Source organism: Podarcis liolepis (genome assembly GCF_965112155.1).
Source record: "Podarcis liolepis genome assembly, chromosome: 8".
In the NCBI taxonomy this organism is placed as follows: domain Eukaryota; kingdom Metazoa; phylum Chordata; class Lepidosauria; order Squamata; family Lacertidae; genus Podarcis; species Podarcis liolepis.
The window spans coordinates 65256714-65274391 of NC_139560.1; the positions used below are offsets into that span (position 1 = coordinate 65256714).

Genomic DNA, 17678 nt, shown 5'->3' on the forward strand with positions numbered 1-17678 from the left:
TGTGACCTCATACCATGTACTACCATCGAATAGTGCCGTAGGTCTATTCATTTTGTGTTTAAAGGCCCCAGATTCAATCTCCTGGTACAGCTCAGAAAATATTCCTGTCTGATATACCCAAGACAGCTGCTGCTAGTAAGTATGGATCTGTGTTTCTAACGTGAGGCACAGAGAACAGACGAAGTGCCCGTTTATTTTGGGATTCCTGTTGATAAGGCAAAATGAAGGTGTCAGGAGTTACAGCAAACTTTAAAGAATACCATCCATTTGCATAGCCCTTTGCTAGTAGCAATTTGTTCAATAAAGTATGCACAAAAAGCTATCTATTCCTTGGGTTTATATAGCTTGTTTTATATCCTCTCTCAAATGTTAATGAAAATTTGCAGGGCAAGAAGTTGTATGGCTAACAGGCAAACATTCAAATCCTTATGGATTCACTTACAGCAAATGAATACGTTTGATATCTTTCCACATGGTCACCACCCAAAACTTCACTAACACTGTGATACTGTGTACACAATATCTCTTGTTAATATCTTTTAGTGGGCTAACTGCTTTTTCTTTTCTTTTCTTTTCTGCCTGGGAACATAAAACCTCTTGGGTGACTTTTACCTCCTGAGACTGACCCAGATGTATATCACTATTTAATATATGTGATTCAAACATGGTTATTATATACAGGGTGTTTCATGTTTCTTTCTTTCTTTGGCTTGATCCTCAGCAATTGTTCACTTACAAAGATTTTTCATTTGGACAAAGGACCCTTGGATAAAAAGAATTATTGGAGGTGCACTATTATTGTGAACTAGCAAAATGCTGCCCATTATTCTCAGTGGAAGAATCCAGAAATTCATTCCGAGTGTGCAGATAAATTATAACTGATAGACATCTACAGGATGGGGTATTAGTGTGTGGAAATAGTCCAGATCCAATGACCCCCAGATGGTGGAGATGTCAGGCGCCATCCTGGCACCCAGGCAGCTTCACTTGGTCCCCAGTGGTTGATATCCAGGTGCAAAATGCTCCTGGCTAATTTCGAACACTGGGAATGGAGCAATGTTAGGCAGACCACTTAAAGAGAGCTGGTGGGTTGTACAACTTGGTAGGAATCAAATCATGCAGGCCTTTTAAAAGAAGTTCTTTGTTTTCTATAGCAGCCTTATTTTGTTCAGTATTACATTTATATCCCACCTGTCCTCTGAGGACCTCAAGGTGACGTACATCGTTCTCTTCCTCAACAACCACTTTGTGAGGTACATTGGGCTGAGACTTTCAACCATACAGTGGAACCTTGGTTTTCGAACGTAATCCATTCCGGAAGACCATTCGACTTCCGAAATGTTCAAAAACTGAAAACTCAATACAGAAGCCTCAATACAATAGGGAAATTCAAAACGGAAGCTGTGTGGCATGTTCGGCTTCTGAAAAGCGTTCAAAAACCAAAGCCGTTACTTCTGGGTTTTTGGCATTCAAAAGCCAAAACGTTCGACTTCCGAGATGCTTGAAAACCGAGGTTCCACTGTATTAGTAAAATATAGTGCGTTAGAACACTGTGACACCAGATGGTGCTGTAGAACTCTATGAATTTTTCCATTGTGAGGTTTAAATGGGGTTCTTCAGAGATTTTTTAAATATAGAAGTAGTAGTAGTAATAATAATAAGTTGTTTTATTTATACCCCGCCCTCCCCCGCCAAGTATAAAACACCAAGTATAAAAACAATTGATTAAAATACAACATAAAAACAAGATTAAAATACAACATTAAAATGCAGCCTCATTTCAGTAGAAACTCAAATAAAAAACTTTTTTGGGATGAAAACATAAAATCTTCACCAAGGCTGTGTAGATGCAGCCAGAGATTGTGAATGGCCCAGGGCTGAGCAGGGATTTCAACCCTGGTTTCCAAACTAGTTGGTTCAAAACAGGATGTTTAGATAGTATTAAATAAGTTGTGGTGTTTGGACTCTAAGGCACATTTGGAGCAGATTTTCCTCTTCAAAGAATTCTGGGCACTCTAATTTGTTAAGGGTTGCTGGGAGTTTTAGCTCTGTGAGTGGTAAACTGTATTGTCCAGAATTATTTGAGGGAAAGGGTGTGTTTTGAATGTGCTTTAAAGGTATAGTGTCTACGCAGCCTAGGTGCTCAAAAGTACAACTCCACTACCCTGGAATTTGAATTGTGACTTTTTGCCACAGCAGTTAAGGAGTCAACACTACAGAGTACTACAGTGTTTTCCTGGATAGTTGAAGTTAGAGCTGCCATACGTCCAGATTTCCCCAGACATTACCTGGATTTCAAAGGTGGAATTGATGGCCGAGGGGAATTTCTGAAAGGTGGTCCTGGAACTTAGACAAGTCAATCGAAACATCATGTATTTTTGGCGTTCTTGTAAAAGAAAAAAAAAGCGCTCAACAATTTTGGGCTCTTCCATAGTGGTGAAGATCATTTGTACATACAGTGGTACCTTGGGTTACATACACTTGAGGTTACATACGCTTCAGGTTACAGACTCCGCTAACCCAGAAATAGTACCTCAGGTTAAGAACTTTGCTTCAGGATGAGAACAGAAATTGTGTTCCGGCAGCGCGGCAACAGCAGGAGGCCCCATTAGCTAAAGTGGTGCTTCAGGTTAAGAACAGTTTCAGGTTAAAAACGGACCTCTGGAACGAATTAAGTACTTAACCCAAGGTACCACTGTATGCATTAGGCATGTACGCTGTTCTACAGGTTTCTCCTTGTTTCCTGGCAGTCTGTAACTTTCTTGAAGCAAACCAAGCGTTTCCAAAGGCAGCGGCTGCAGTTGCCATGCTGTGGCAGTAAAGATACTTTCGCAATTGATGCCCCGCATCAGTTGTGGCACATTTTATTGTCAGCAGTGTCAACGGTGCATTAACGGAGCCTGCTCAGAATCTTTGTCTGGCAAACAAAGGCTCTGACTCTTTAATTATCTAGCTGAAAGTAAGTTTTTGGCTGCCTCGTTCTCCTTTGCAAGGAGCTGTTGTTTTTAATATGGCATGGGCTGTACACACTGACAGTGCAGCTTGCCGAAAAAGGAGCCAGTTTGTATCTTTTGTTATGAATTGCTTGCTTTTAAGTGCCCTGGTAAAAAGATCTTAATGATGTGCTGCCAATCATTTTGAATTTACAGTGGTACCTTGGGTTAAGAACTTAATTCGTACCGGAGGTCCGTTCCTAACCTGAAACTGTTCTTAACCTGAGGTATCACTTTAGCTAATGGGGCCTCCCACTGCCACCACACAATTTCTGTTCTCATCCTGAAGCAAAGTTCTTAACCCGAGGTACTATTTCTGGGTTAGCAGAGTCTGTAACCTGAAGCGTCTGTAATCTAAAGCATCTGTAACCCAAGGTACCACTGTACTGGGAACAAGACAATAGTTTTTTTAGCTGATATATGTTGTCACAGGGTTACTTGAATACATTGACTTTGTAACTAAGCCAGGCTTGCAAAACAAAGTCACATGGGTTACTAGTCCTCCTCCTCCTTTTTTTAAAAGCTAGCTGTGTGCCCACTACAGTGGTACCTCGGGTTACAGACGCTTCAGGTTCAGGTTACAGACTCTGCTAAAGTGGCACCTCAGGTTAAGATCAGTTTCAGGTTAAGAACGGACCTCCGGAACAAATTAAGTTCTTAACCCGAGGTACCACTGTATATGCTAGGCTTGAGTTTGCTGAAATGGAAAAAAGAGAGAACAAATATTTAGAAAGCTTCACTGCAGAGTAACCTGGATACAATCTTTACTCATATTACTAGTCTGAGCTAAGCTATCAAAATCTACAATATTTGCTGTGATGTGCAGTTTTTTGTGACCTCCTGAATTCTGCTCCAAATTTTGATGAAATTCAACTCCCAAAGATACAGCGGCATCAGGACTTGGCAATCCTAGAGAGAGAGAAGGAAGTTATCTGTCTCCAGAGTGAAATATTCCTCTCCCCTGTCGCATCCAGGGCTCCCCTAGATGACCTGTTTATGGGGCAGTAAATCCAGATTTGTTTGCACAAAGCTTACTTACTGGTTGGACTGTGTCCAATCTTTTTTGAGCATTTGCTCTGATTTGTTCACAGGGAGGTGATAGGATAGTGAGCATTCATCCTGAACCCATTCTGATTTGTTTGTGTGGTTGGTTATGCACCTTCCTATTAAGCAATTGTTTAGTCCGTCCCTTTCACTGTGTTCCCCCATCACTTTCCTTACTGTAAAAAGTCTGTTGTTGTTTTTTAAAGGGAATTTGTTGCACCAGGGCAACAGAACACTATCATCTACAATGCTGCAAACCTAAATTTCCAATATGCACTTGAATCCATCCTGCAAAACACCAGCAGTCTAGAGGTGACCTTAGAGCAGTGTTAGAACCTCGGGTATATCAGCTAGGTGCCAAATGCCACCTTAAACCTAGGTTATGGTCACCACAACTTTTATTCACCAGGGGTTGGACTAAATGACCCTCAGGGTCCCTTCTATGATTCTGTGAGCTCACATACCGTACTTTCCCATGTATAACACGCCCCCCTTATATAGGACGCACCCTATTTTGGGGGACTCCAAATTAAGAAAATGGCCCAGAGTTGTTGAACTTTTTGGGGAGTAAAGGTAAAGGGACCCCTGACCATTAGGTCCAGTCGTGACCAACTCTGGGGTTGCGGCGCTCATCTCGCTTTATTGGCCGAGGGAGCCAGCGTACAGCTTCCGGATCATGTGGCCAGCATGACTAAGCCACTTCTGGTGTACCAGAGCAGTGCACAGAAATGCGTTTACCTTCCCGTACCTTATCTACTTGCACTTTGATGTGCTTTCAAACTGCTAGGTTGGCAGGAACAAGGACCGAGCAATGGGAGCTCACCCCGTCGTGGGGATCCGAACCGCCGACCTTCTGATTGGCAAGTCCTAGGCTCTGTGGTTTACCCCACAGCACCACTTTTGGGGAGAGGATGGCTCAAAGTTGTGGAGATTTTTTGGGGAGGATGACCCAAAGTTTGAGCTTTTTTGGGGGATGAACCAGAGGATTGACCAGAGTTGTTGAGCTAACCCATCACTGACCCGACGGTTACAATTGCTAGCGTGGTTTGCTAACAATCACTCACATTTGCAAAATGAGTCTGCCCGATCGCCAACAGCGGAAGGAAATCGCAAGCCCCATTGCTGCAGTGGCTGCAAATCCACAACAGCCCTTGTCACAGCAACCAATCACGCATCCATTTAACGCAGCATCAGCCAATACAAAGCAGCCTTTGACTCAGCCAACAATCACACACCAAATCGCCAATGACAATCTGCAGCTCGCGGCTGCAACCAATCATCGGTCACCTCTACCCACTACCCGTGTATAAGAGGAGCAGTGTAGAAGACGCCCCCAGTTTTGGGAGATTATTTTACAGTAAAAGAAACCTCGTCTTATACATGGAAAACTGCAGTACATTGCTTGACTGTAGCTTGCTTCTTACAGCAGTTCACTTGTCCCAATATGCAAGAAGCAGAAACACACACAGAGGAAATGGAAATGCATTAACTATGGACTAAGGCAGAGGTCTTTAAACTGTGGTTGCCAACCTGCTGCCCAGAAGTCTCCACGTAGTTGCAATTGGACCTCTCCAGAACCAAATGCGCCTGGCGCCTGGCTAGTTTCAAACACTGCATTAGAGATCCCTTCATCCACTTAGGGCAACCATGATTTCCCATGGTTAGGATTGCTCTCTTAGTATATAACTTTGCCCCAGCAAAGAGGAGTTGGAAGGGGACATAGATTGAGATTACAGTTGATGGAGGACGTGTAAATTTAGCACTTCCCTTTCTGTACACTGGACTGTTAACTTGGTGAGAAGTCATCTGACTTTCCAGTGAGTGCAGATAATACAGAAGTGGAGGAATTCTGCCCTCAATCTCCTGCTAGAACAAACTACTGCTGTTTTGAGAATTTGGGTCCAAACACACACCCATAAAATGCAGCAGTTGGGCATCAAACTCCATTTGTGAATATTCATTCCTCATCTCTTGATGGATCCGAATTAGAACTTAAACAAATATTCAGATCCCATTTATATAATGACCAACTGCTACAAATTTCCACTTGTGCATTCCAGTCAGGCAATGTAGAATGCTGTGCTTTATTCAGAATTCATTTCTTTGCTATTCCGTCACTCAAAATTAATTCAGTGAGCTGACACTGTGTCAACATACTCAGTTTCCTCTATGGAAATGACTCTTCCAATTAGAAGAGTTTTGGCACTCACCAAGGAGACAGAAGAAAGCCAGTGAAATTCTGGGTTTATGAAGTCCATGGTTAAATTGGCACGTGACCATTAAAACAATCTTACTGTCTGGACCAATGCTTCCTCCATCAAATTACCCTACCCATTGAGTCTCAGCCTTGACAGAAAATGTCCTCGTGTCTTTGACAGTGATGAGAAGTGGCTGCTATCGAAGTATGCAATTGCTGAGATACTTAGTTTGTAGAAATGCACCCTGGAATGGCTCTTTACAGAACTCCTACTGTGTGCAGTGCTTAAATATAAACATGCATTCACATTGTATATATGGTAGTGAATCTGCAGGCCTTGCCTGTCTCCTGCAGCAAGATCTCATGTGTTCCCATGCACAGAATACAAGTATCTACTTTTGTTTTCCAGTTCATAGAAGGATCCTGTAAGGTTCTGTGTGAACAATGTACCTGTTCCATGCATGCAGGATGCCTAGCGCATGCAAAAGATGGTCATTGGATCTGGGCAAAGAGGGCACATCTTACCTGATTTTAACCTTGCCGAAGAGAAGCACAGCTATCCCTCCACAGCAAAGCTTTCTTCATGCCTCACCTCTCCCCCGGCAGCAGATCTACCCCCCTTTCAGTTAGCTGTTGCTGGTGCTTGCAGAACATCCCACTATAACAGGGCTGGAGAATCTCGAGTCCATGAACCAATGCTGACTTGCCAGACTATTTCCCCAAACTCTGCCCACCAGCTGATGGGTGAGAGCTGGGCAGGGTTTTATCCCGTTGGGAACAGGATCACATAGCCTAGGGTTTATTCTTCATCCATCAGCTAATGAGTGACAGTTAAAGATCAGAGTGAGATTGGCACAAGATTGGGGCCTTAAAGCAGGGGAGACCTGCAAAGGCTTTTGCAGGTTTCTTTCTTCTTTCCTTCGAAGTTCCTGGTCTCAGGGACTTCAATGGGGAAGAGGGAGGAGACTTGCAAAAGCCTTTCAGAGACCCATCTCACTGCAGTCTTAAAAGGAATGTAAGATGAACCCTGGTAGATCACATATAAGGTCCATCTAGTTCAGCAGTCCGTTCTCATGTCATCCGACCAGATACCTATGGGATACCTTGAAGCTGGACCTGTTTGCAACAGTGCTCTCCACTTGTGATGACCAGCAATTTATATTCAGAGGCATACAGCGGAGGAGGAACATAGACATTGTGCCTAGTGGCTACTGGTAGCCTTATCCTCCATGAATTTGCCTAATCTTCTTTTAAAGCCATCTTGACCATTCTAAGAATCAGCTGTGGCACCCCTTTCCTAATTTCATTTTGGTCATGTGAATGCTTGATCGCAGCTCAAGACTACAGACTTCACAGCTTTCCAGCTCTCTGTATATTTAAGCTAGGCAACAGGGCACGTGAAAAGCAATTGGAAACTCTGTATATGTCTGTACATATGCACACATGTGTTGGACATGGGTGGCGCTGTGGGCTAAACCACTGAGCCTCTTGGGCTTGCCATTCGGAAGGTTGGCGGTTCGAATCTCTGCAACGGGGTGAGCTCCCGTTGCTCTGTCCCAGCTCCTGCCCACCTAGCAGTTCGAAAGCATGTCAAAGTGCAAGTAGATAAATAGTGGGAAGGTAAACGCCGTTTCCGTGCACTGCTCTGGTTTGCCAGAAGTGGCTGGCCACATGACCTGGAAGCTGTACGCTGGCTCCCTCGGCCAAAAAAAGGGAGATGAGTGCCACAACCCCAGAGTTGGTCACAACTAGACCTAATGGTCAGGGGTCCCCTTTACCTTGCAAGTAGGAGACTCTTGAGAATCCCATGGACTGCAAGAAGATCAAACCTCTCCATTCTGAAGGAAATCAGCCCTGAGTGCTTACTGGAAGGACAGATCCTGAAGCTGAGGCTCCAATACTTTGGCCACCTCATGAGAAGAGAAGACTCCCTGGAAAAGACCCTGATGTTGGGAAAGATTGAGGGCACAAGGAGAAGGGGACGACAGAGGACGAGATGGTTGGACAGTGTTCTCGGAGCTACCAGCATGAGTTTGACCAAACTGTGGGAGGCAGTGGAAGACAGGAGTGCCTGACGTGCTCTGGTCCATGGGGTCACGAAGAGTCGGACACGGCTAAATGACTAAACAACAATAACCTTGCAAGTATATAAATGATCATAGCAAAAATGATATGGGAACCTATATAATCCACAGGGCTCTGTATCATGCAGTTCTCTAAATATGTTGCATAACTATGGAATTTGGTGGGATTCTGCATTTTCAGAATCTCACCTTCAAAAGAGCAAGTTTTTTTGCGTTACGGTTCTGGAGATTAGCTTGGAAGTATCTGGGCACCATCTTGTGAAAGCCCAGAAGGGAGACGTGAAGCTGATGTGATGATTCTTATGATTACGGGATGACTTGGCGCCTCAGGATATTTGACTAAGCGCGATGACATTAAACATAGTTCCTCACACTTCTGAAATTATATGTAACAGGAGGTATGGAAGAAGTTTGCAGTTTCAAAGACGGCTGTTAACTGTAATTTCAAATGACAGCTGTAAATGCTGTAATCTTCTTTCAGACAAAATGCCCACAGAGAACAACACAAATCTCCTCTTGCTCTTTCAGCAAGTTTTACCCACGTAACAATGAAGTTGGGTAACATTTCTCATGTTTGACAGTTTGGAGACGGATACTCATATATGTCAAAGCAGTTTTATTCTTTCCTAGCTATCTGACCAAAGGGTGGCTAGTTTTAGGTACTTAATATAAGAAGAGCTCTGGGGTTTGTTTGTTTTTTGCTCACAGGCTTGGAAGATTGTTTCTCTTGGAAGATGGTTTCTACTAGGGAGTAAACTTGGAAACAAATTTCAGCGATTTGCTTGTAAAGATGCCCAAGATGACACTGTATAATTTTGTAACTGTATGAACGCTACAGCTATCATTCCCCCCCTGAGGTTCATCATTGTATTGAGTGTCTGGTCTAGGGGGTGAGGACCCTCCATCTCACAGGCCTCATTTGACCTGTGCAGCCATTTCTACCAAACTCTGTCCACCTGCCAATAGTATGATGTCATTTGATGTCACCAGTCAAGAAGGAGTGTTGCAAACAAATACACTTGCCTCTTATTCTTTTCAAGGGGATTTGCTCACTGCTGCCATCAGCTTCACTGATGGCTATGTGTGTGCACTGTACAGTGGTGCCTCGCAAGATGAAAAGAATCCGTTCTGTGATTCTCTTCGTCTAGCGGTTTTTTCGTCTTGCAAAGCAAGCCCATTGACGGATTAGCGGATTAGCGCTATTAGTGCTATTAGCTGCTTTTAGCGGCTTTTAGCGGCTTATCGGCTTATTGGATCAGCTGATAAGTGGCTTAGCGGCTTAGAAAAAGGGGGGGAGGAAAAAAACCCCGCAGGAACTCGCAAGACATTTTCGTCTTGCGAAGCAAGCCCATAGGAGATTCGTTTTACGAAGCACCTCCAAAACAGAAAACTCTTTCGTCTAGCGAGTTTTCCGTCTTGCGAGGCATTCGTCTTGTGGGGCACTATTGTAATCCTAAATAGGTTTACTCAGAGGTAAGCCCCCTTGAGCTCAGTGAAACTCACTCCCTGATAGATGAGCTCAGGACTGCATTCTTAACTTGATTTGAGCAGTTATTCCCTCTTCCTATAGTGCTTGGGAACTGTAGTTCTGGGGTTGATAGGAACTCTCAACAGGCAGTTCTTTGCATCTCACCCAAATTTCATCCAGAATTTGGCAAAGTGCAAGTAGGTGGTCATATAAGACCTTTGTTCATAGTACTAGCAGGAGTGCCCAGCGCCATGGGAGTAGCCAAGGGGGAGCAGGGGGCAGCCCCCCCCCAGATCAAGTAAAACAATAGAAATATATAACTAACTGACCAATCACATCGGTTCTGCCCCCACCCAAAAAAATCCTGGCTATGCCCATGCAAATACTGCCTGAGATTTCTTAGAAACCAACAAACATTGTGGTGAAAAATAATAATGAATAGTATAATTTGTGAGTTTGGATCCATCATGTCCAAAATGGGAAGAAGTCATACCAAAGTCACATTTTGGTCTGCCATCTTGATTCAAAATGCCGTGCGGTATCTAAATGAAGACACAGTCTCTCCCACTTCTGGCAACCCGCTTGCTGAGTTTGCGATGATATCTCGAGAGGCACCTGAATGCATAGAGAACAGACGGACAGGCAAGCCATTTTCTAAAATGTATTGTGGATTAAGGGGCTGCAGTGGCTCTGAGCCAAAGTCTGTATAACTGAGTGTCCTCCTCCAATCCAACAACCCATAGTTCACCCATAGCTTGGAGATTATAGCAATCTAGAAGCAGTCAGAATGAGTATACCATGATAGCAGTGCAGGCAGATCAAGGCAAAGATCTAATGAGACACACTTCATTGACCCCACCCAGATATCTGAGCAAGCACGTAACTATGACACAGGCCAACCTGCGGCCCCACCCCTCCAAAACGCTTCCACATTCAGTTAATCTAACCTAAGGGAAAATTCTTTCCAAACATGCTGCTAACATTTGTTAGGACACGCTTGTAGTTGAATTGCAGTTGCTTCTGTTCAACGAACCCTGGAAATTTCTGAGTAGCGGACACATTTTATTTATTTATTTAAATGCCTTCAGCAGAACTTCCGCAGCTGTTTCCAAAGATAATAGAAATTTCATTTTAAAAAAGCAACGAAACCAAACCCAGACATATTAAAATCCAAAAATATGCCCCCCCCAAAAAAAAAGATGAGGAAAGAAAAAAATGCCTTTGACTGGTGCTGAAAATAGAACAGTGTTGGTACTAGGTGGGCCACTCTGAGGAGGTTCAAAAAATAGGGTGCCACCACTGAAAAGGCTTTTTCTCTTTCCCCCAACAGCCTTACCTCAATGGTCAGAAAGGCTGGAGAAGATGCTGTTAAGGAGCCCTCACTGGAAGGGGCTTTTTCATTCAAAAGGGACCATTGGGATAGCCTATTCAGCACATGTGCCTTGCAGTCTAGATACAGCTAGGACTGCCGGAATCTTAGTCAAGTCAAACTCAACAACTTTGGGGTTTGTCTAAAGAAAGTGCAACAACAACAACAACAACAACAACAACAACTTATTATTTCTGCCCCACCCCCCGCCACTCTGGGTAGCTTTCAACAAAACATTAAAAACAGAATAAAACTTCAAACATTAAAAACTTCCCTAAACAGGCCTACCTTCAGATGTCTTCTAAAAGTCAGATAGTTGTTTATTTCCTTGACATCTGACGGGTGCCACCACCGAGAAGGCCCTCTGCCTGGTTCCCTGTAACCTCACTTCTTGCAGTGAGGGAACCGCCAGAAGGCCCTTGCCACTGGACCTCGGTGTCTGGGCTGAGCGATGGGGGTGGAGACGCTCCTTCAGGTATACTGGGCTGTGGCCATTTAAGGCTTTAAAGGTCAGCACCAACACTTTGAATTGTGCTCGGAAACGTACTGGGAGCCAATGTAGGTCTTTCAAGACTGGTGTTATTTGGTTAGAGGCAGTGAAAAACAACTTTTGGTTTTTACTTTTTGAAATATGGCAACCCTAGATACAGCGCAATTGAGGGTGGTATATTGTGAACTGCACTGTATTTCCTACCTGTGGCTTTTGGAGTGGAAAAGTTAATTTTTAGCACTTACTGGCTCTATTTCATTAATGGAAAAAAGTTTCTATAGGTGGTTTTGAGGTCACCATGTAGGGAATTCTTGAAACTGCACTTGTTCCAGGTGGCAGTCTGATCATAAATAGGCAGCTTTCACTTAGAGACAACTTTGCTGCTTATTAGTGTCTCTAAGTGAAACAGAAATGTGAGTTATAACCTTGGCATATTACCCTCCCCTTCTTTTCCTTCAGGCTCTGTTTACTTGTTCCCTGCACCATCAACTAGACTGCAATTTCCTTGGGGCAGAGATCTGTACTCTTTTCTTGCTCATTTACTTCCTAAACATCTGCATCACTTTTCAGTCAAAAGTTCTCATGCTGGTTTGCATTAAATGCTAAATAATTTTTAGTAAAAAGATGGTTTTGCCAAATGATCTCAGGATGCTTGCATATTATATAGTTGCTTTTCCCTTATGAGGTAATCCTAGGTTATATGTGGCGTTATGCTGCTCTCTGCTGGATGTCTTGGAAATTGCTGTGGAACTGACATTTTTAATCTGTCTCTCCAGATAGCAGTGCTTGGATTCATTGCACGTGCGATTGTCACAGCACTTCCTAAAATTTATTTTGCGTTTTGATTCCTGAGCTTCTCCTCTGCCTTTAACATCGACATCAAGCCAGCTTTGCTTTTAATTAAATACAATAAATGCATACCAGATCATAAGACAAGATACATAATTAGATAATAGGAACAGATACCTTTTTTAAAGACCATTTCTCAGCATCACACACTAAAGTGATGAAGAGACAGAACTCAGGACAGACTATGGAGATAGAATCAGGTTTGACTCTCAACGATTTGATATTACATGGCTGGGACAACAAGAGTAGAGAACAGGCTTAAACCTATCCCAGTATCATCCCTGGGACTCTCTCTCATTTTCATATTAATGAGTGGTGTTCATTCATTCCTATGGCTTAAAATAAAACACATTCAGAGGTACTGTGACCTTCACACAGATGCCTCTCCCTTATGGTAGATGTATTGCCAGTTCATGGTAACATAAACCAGTAATTAAAACATTCACACGGAAACACACACATTTAAAAGAAGGCAATAACAATCTGATATATGCTCAGTGAAATTGGTTAACACTAAGTCTTAATTTATGGGACGCAGGTGGTGCTGTGGGTTAAACCACAGAGCCTAGGACTTGCCGATCAGAAGGTTAGTAGTTCGAATCCCCGCAACGGGGTGAGCTCCTGTTGCTCGGTCCCTGCTCCTGCCAACCTAGCAGTTTGAAAGCACATCAAAGTGCAAGTAGATAAATAGGTACCGTTCTTGCGGGAAGGTAAACGGCGTTTCCGTGCGCTGCTCTGGTTCACCAGAAGCGGCTTAGTCATGCTGGCCACATGACCTGGAAGCTGTACACCGGCTCCCTCGGCCAATAAAGCGAGATGAGTGCCGCAACCCCAGAGTTGGCCACGACTGGACCTAATGGTTAGGGGTCCCTTTACCTTTAGCCTTTTAAGTCTTAATTTGCCTCTAGAAGTTCCAGAACAATTGGCAATGATGAGTTTCCATGGAGGCGGCTGTTCCCTAGAGTCAGAGTTGTGACCCAGGATGGAAACATGGGGCAGGGAAATCGTAAAGGTCAGCCAAGAGTTGGGAGCAGCTGTGGCTCAGTGGTAGAGCCTTGTGTGAAACAGGTCCCTAGCTCAATCCCAACATCTTGAGGTAGAGCTGCGAATGTCCTCCATCTGAAACCCCACAGAGCCACCACCAATCAGGGTAGACAATGTCTGGCTAGATGGACCAATGGGCTGCCTCAGTAGAAGGCAGCTTCCTATGTTCTTAGCATCAGTGTGTGCCACGTCTAGGAAATAAGAGGAGGCCTTCTCAGTGGTGACCTTGCAGTTGTGGAACTGTATGGACACTCTACAAAGCTAAAATTTAGATTAATTTTAGAAACCCTTTACACCTGAGGTCTTTGAACCTCCCTTGGTGCTGCTTTCTGAGTGTTCTGCCAATGATAGATGGAGCATCCATAATGCAATCCAGATTGCCATAAGGCCTAATATATATCTTTTTAGACTGCCATTTTGGTAATGATGTATGGTGGGCAGGCTTAGATAGTCTAGCAAAGGGCTGAGGAATATGCATCATAGCCTTCTAATAAAACCAGCTGTCTAATCAATTTTTAGCCATGTTGAAGTCCTCAGGCTAGGATAGGTTCAGCATTAAATGCATACCTGAATGCATATAACTGAAGAAAATGAAAAGATGGTTCCTCTATACGATGCTGTGTCTTTGGTCCCTCCACACCCCACGTTCCTTACAGATCTTCTTTGTTTCCAGGACTAATCACCATTAAGGAGTCTCACGACATAGAAGCTAGGCTTAATGAAGTAGAGAAGCTCCTTAAGAATATTATAAACATGCCTTGGAAGGTAAGTGGAGCAGATGCGATGACTTACTGATGAAAACCTGGGCTACCACCTTATAGGTTGTGGTCTTAACAGCTGTGATAAACTAGCTCTGTATTCTCAGCTTCCCCATGGGTCATTTTCCTTGTTTTGGTCTCTGGGCTTCTGATTCTTTCTGCTAAATAAATCCCTCATTCCATTCAGTTGCATCCATTCTTGGAATTTATGGAAATCCGTAGAAGGTAATAGGCGAATAGCATTTTTCCATGTGAAACTCAATCCGTTGGGCAGCCTGCACTGGGGAAGGGCTGTAGCCTAATGGTAGCGCCGTCTGCTTTGCATGCAGAAGGTTCCAAGTTCAATCCCCGGTCTCTCCAGGTAGGGCTGAAACCCTAGAAAACCACTGCCAGCAGATGCAGACCACCGTGAACTTGGTGGACCAGTGGTCTGATTCAGTCCAACACTGAATCAAACAGCCACTGCAATGATTGCCCATTGAAATCGCTACCATTGCAATTTGAGAGAGACGCTTGGACGTTGCTTGCTTAACGCTAGCAGTTGTTATGTGTGCATACTGTGTGGGAGAGTTTCTTCCACCTTTTCGTCACCACTAAGAAATGCAGAAACAAATCCGTCCAGCAAATGCTGAGAAATGTCGTAGATCTACAGCTGATACGGAAGGAGGGCAGTCGTGGGAATGGGGCCGATCTTCCCCTCCCTCTTCGTAAAAGGATTTGACCCAACGCAGTGGCGTAGCGTGGGTTGTCAGCACCCGGGGCAAGGCAAGTAATTTGCGCCCCCTAACCCATGGATTTTAGCACTCGGGCAGAGAGCATGCCCCCCCCCCAGATGTTGCGCCCGGTGCGGCCGGCCCCCCCTGCACCCCCCACGCTACGCCACTGACCCAACAGGAGTGACAGAATGTATCCAGTATGGTGCATAGCTCATGCGGGATGTAGGCTGGGTACCATTTATCCTGCCTCCAGTGTTCTCGTCACACTAGCATTGGAAGCCACAAACTCATGACAGTAGCTACAATCTGCATCTTGTCAGCATCGCCCTTGAGCCAGTGCCACCAACTGGACTCATCCACTTCAGACCTGACTGGGCTAGGTGAGCTGGGTAGCACTTCCAGAGACCATCTTCTGCACAGGAACAGGTCAAAGTGCTGTAGACTCACAGCTTAGAGTTATGAGCACCGGATTCACTTCCACAAGAAGACAGTCGTCGCACAGCAGAGTACAGCAGAGTCTAGCAGAGTATATAAACAACTCGGAGAGCAGCTCTGTAGAATATCTTCTTTATTCTATCTACAACTATTATACAACTATATACAGAGCTAAATAGGTCTAAGCATAAATGAATGCTGCACTGCACTGAGTGTCTGCAGATGCTCTTAGTAGCAACCTTATCTCTACACACGATCTCTAACACTCAGTCTCTCTCTCTCCCCGACACTGACTGACTCACTCGGTGCTGGAGCAGAATAAGTAGAGAGCAGAACACGCCTCCTCCTCTCTGGAGAATCAGCAGACTCCTCAGGAGATTCTTGGATATCCTGGAGCTTCTTGGGGAAAACTGCTGTTGGATGTGTTTTCTCTCGAATCAGCTTCCATCCATTTTGAAAACTTTCTAAAGCTGGGCACGGTATGGAGAAAAGTGGATAGCAGAAGGTTTTTCTCCCTCTCTCATGACACCAGAACCCATGGACAACCCATAGGACTGAATTTTGGAAGATCTAGGACAGGCATAGGCAAACTCAGCCCTCCAGATATTTTGGGACTACAACTCCCATCATCCCTGACCACTGGTCCTGTTAGCTAGGGATAATGGGAGTTGTAGTCCCAAAACACCTGGAGGGCCACATTTGCCTATGCCTGATCTAGGACCATAAGACTTGGTCCCATAGGAGGCAGTTAAGGCCACCAACTTGGATTAAAAGTGGATTAGACATGGAGGATAAAGTTACGGATGCCTACCAACCACTGTCAGAGGCAGTAATGCTTCTGAATATCAGTTGCTGGAAACTATGGGGTAAGGGGGGGGGGAAGAATGCTTTTGTGTTCATGTTCTGCTCCACGGTGTCCCACAAACATCTAGTTGGGCACTGTGAGAACAGGATGCTAATCTCGATGTACCATTGATGTGACCCAGCAGGTTTTTCTTCTATTCTTCTCTCTAGGGGCAGCAAAGAAGTAGGTGGCAAGCCCAGAGCGGATCCTGGACCCTTCATCTGTGTGTTGCCTTTGTGGTTAAAACCAGATCCCACTCTTTCACTTCCTATATTATTGGGGCAATTCCATGTTTAAACACACATGGCTGCCATTATTGTGTCTTGTTGACCCTGCTTAGAATGTGCTCCTTCAGTAAATAAAGGCAACCATGAAAATGAACTCTCAGATGAGATTTCCTCCCGTTCCTGAGCTCTTGTAATTATATTTTTCTTTTTATCCTTTTTCTCCAGTACTCCAGATCAGAAGTCGTCCTCACCTTCTTCGAAAGATCTCCTTTAGATCAGGTGTTAAAAAACGACAATGTCCATAAAATTCAACCAAGCTTTCAAAGTCCAGTTAAAATATCAGGTAAGAGTTATCAACTTGCTTTAGCGACAATAGTTAATATTACTGTTTTACCCATCTTCATCCATATGGTTCAAAAGAGAGTCACTTCCACTCTATCCTCCCCCCTTTCCTAAGGCTTCTCAAAGGATTTTACTCCAAAAATGAGAATTACTTCATTGTTTCCCCATGCCTTCTAATTTTCTTTGAAACTGGATGCTACTGGAGACATGGTAATTGACAAGATGATCTGGGCTGCTGTGATAATTCTTAAGTAACCTCTGCAGGAGCTATTATCTAAAGTGGTTAGGGGGTGTAATCTAGTTTTTGTGTGTGTGCTGATCTTGGATAATACTGTTCAGGACAGTCACACAGGGAGCTGAACACATGTTGGAGTAACAGCAGTTCCTCCCACCACTGTAAAATGCTTCCGAATGTTGTTAGATGCTTCCAAGGTCCCTTTTAACAATAACCAGTGTGACATCTTCCAAACTTTGTTGGACTCCAGATTGCAACAGGCCCAGCCAGCGTGGCAGGAAGGGTGGGAGTTGTAGTCCAACAACATCTGGATGGAACCACATTGCTTACACCAGCTTTCTATAATGGCTGTGTTTGGACATCATACTAAAGACTCCCTGGGGCAGCTCAGTTGACAAAGCATGAGACTCTTCATCACTGGGTCATGGGACTGAGCCCCGCATTGGGCAAAAGATTCCTGCATTACAGGGGGCGTGGATTAGATGACTCTAGTGGTCCTTTCAAACCCTCCAGTTCTCTGATTCTAAAGCACAATGTAAAGCTTTGTTTGATTCAGTCTTATACGTTTTAGCTCACTGAAGCA

The 17678-nt window shown here is 44.2% G+C and overlaps 1 protein-coding gene and 1 long non-coding RNA gene across 3 annotated transcripts in view; one reads left to right on the plus strand and one right to left on the minus strand.

Annotated features, from left to right (window-relative positions):
• LOC310714528 overlaps positions 1 to 17678 on the minus strand; it is a 332545-nt gene that overhangs the window by 22720 nt on the left and 292147 nt on the right. The window lies entirely within an intron of this gene.
• Positions 1 to 17678, plus strand: part of PXDC1 (PX domain containing 1) — a 38731-nt gene that overhangs the window by 8358 nt on the left and 12695 nt on the right. For both annotated transcript variants that reach the window (XR_014529635.1, XM_083519739.1), the window contains exons 2-3: positions 14212 to 14303; positions 16744 to 16861. Coding sequence is in view for 1 of the 2 variants with exons in the window: in XM_083519739.1 (XP_083375865.1) it covers positions 14212 to 14303; positions 16744 to 16861 (210 nt within the window). In the remaining variant the exon portion in view is untranslated. The remainder of the gene's footprint in view (positions 1 to 14211; positions 14304 to 16743; positions 16862 to 17678) is intronic.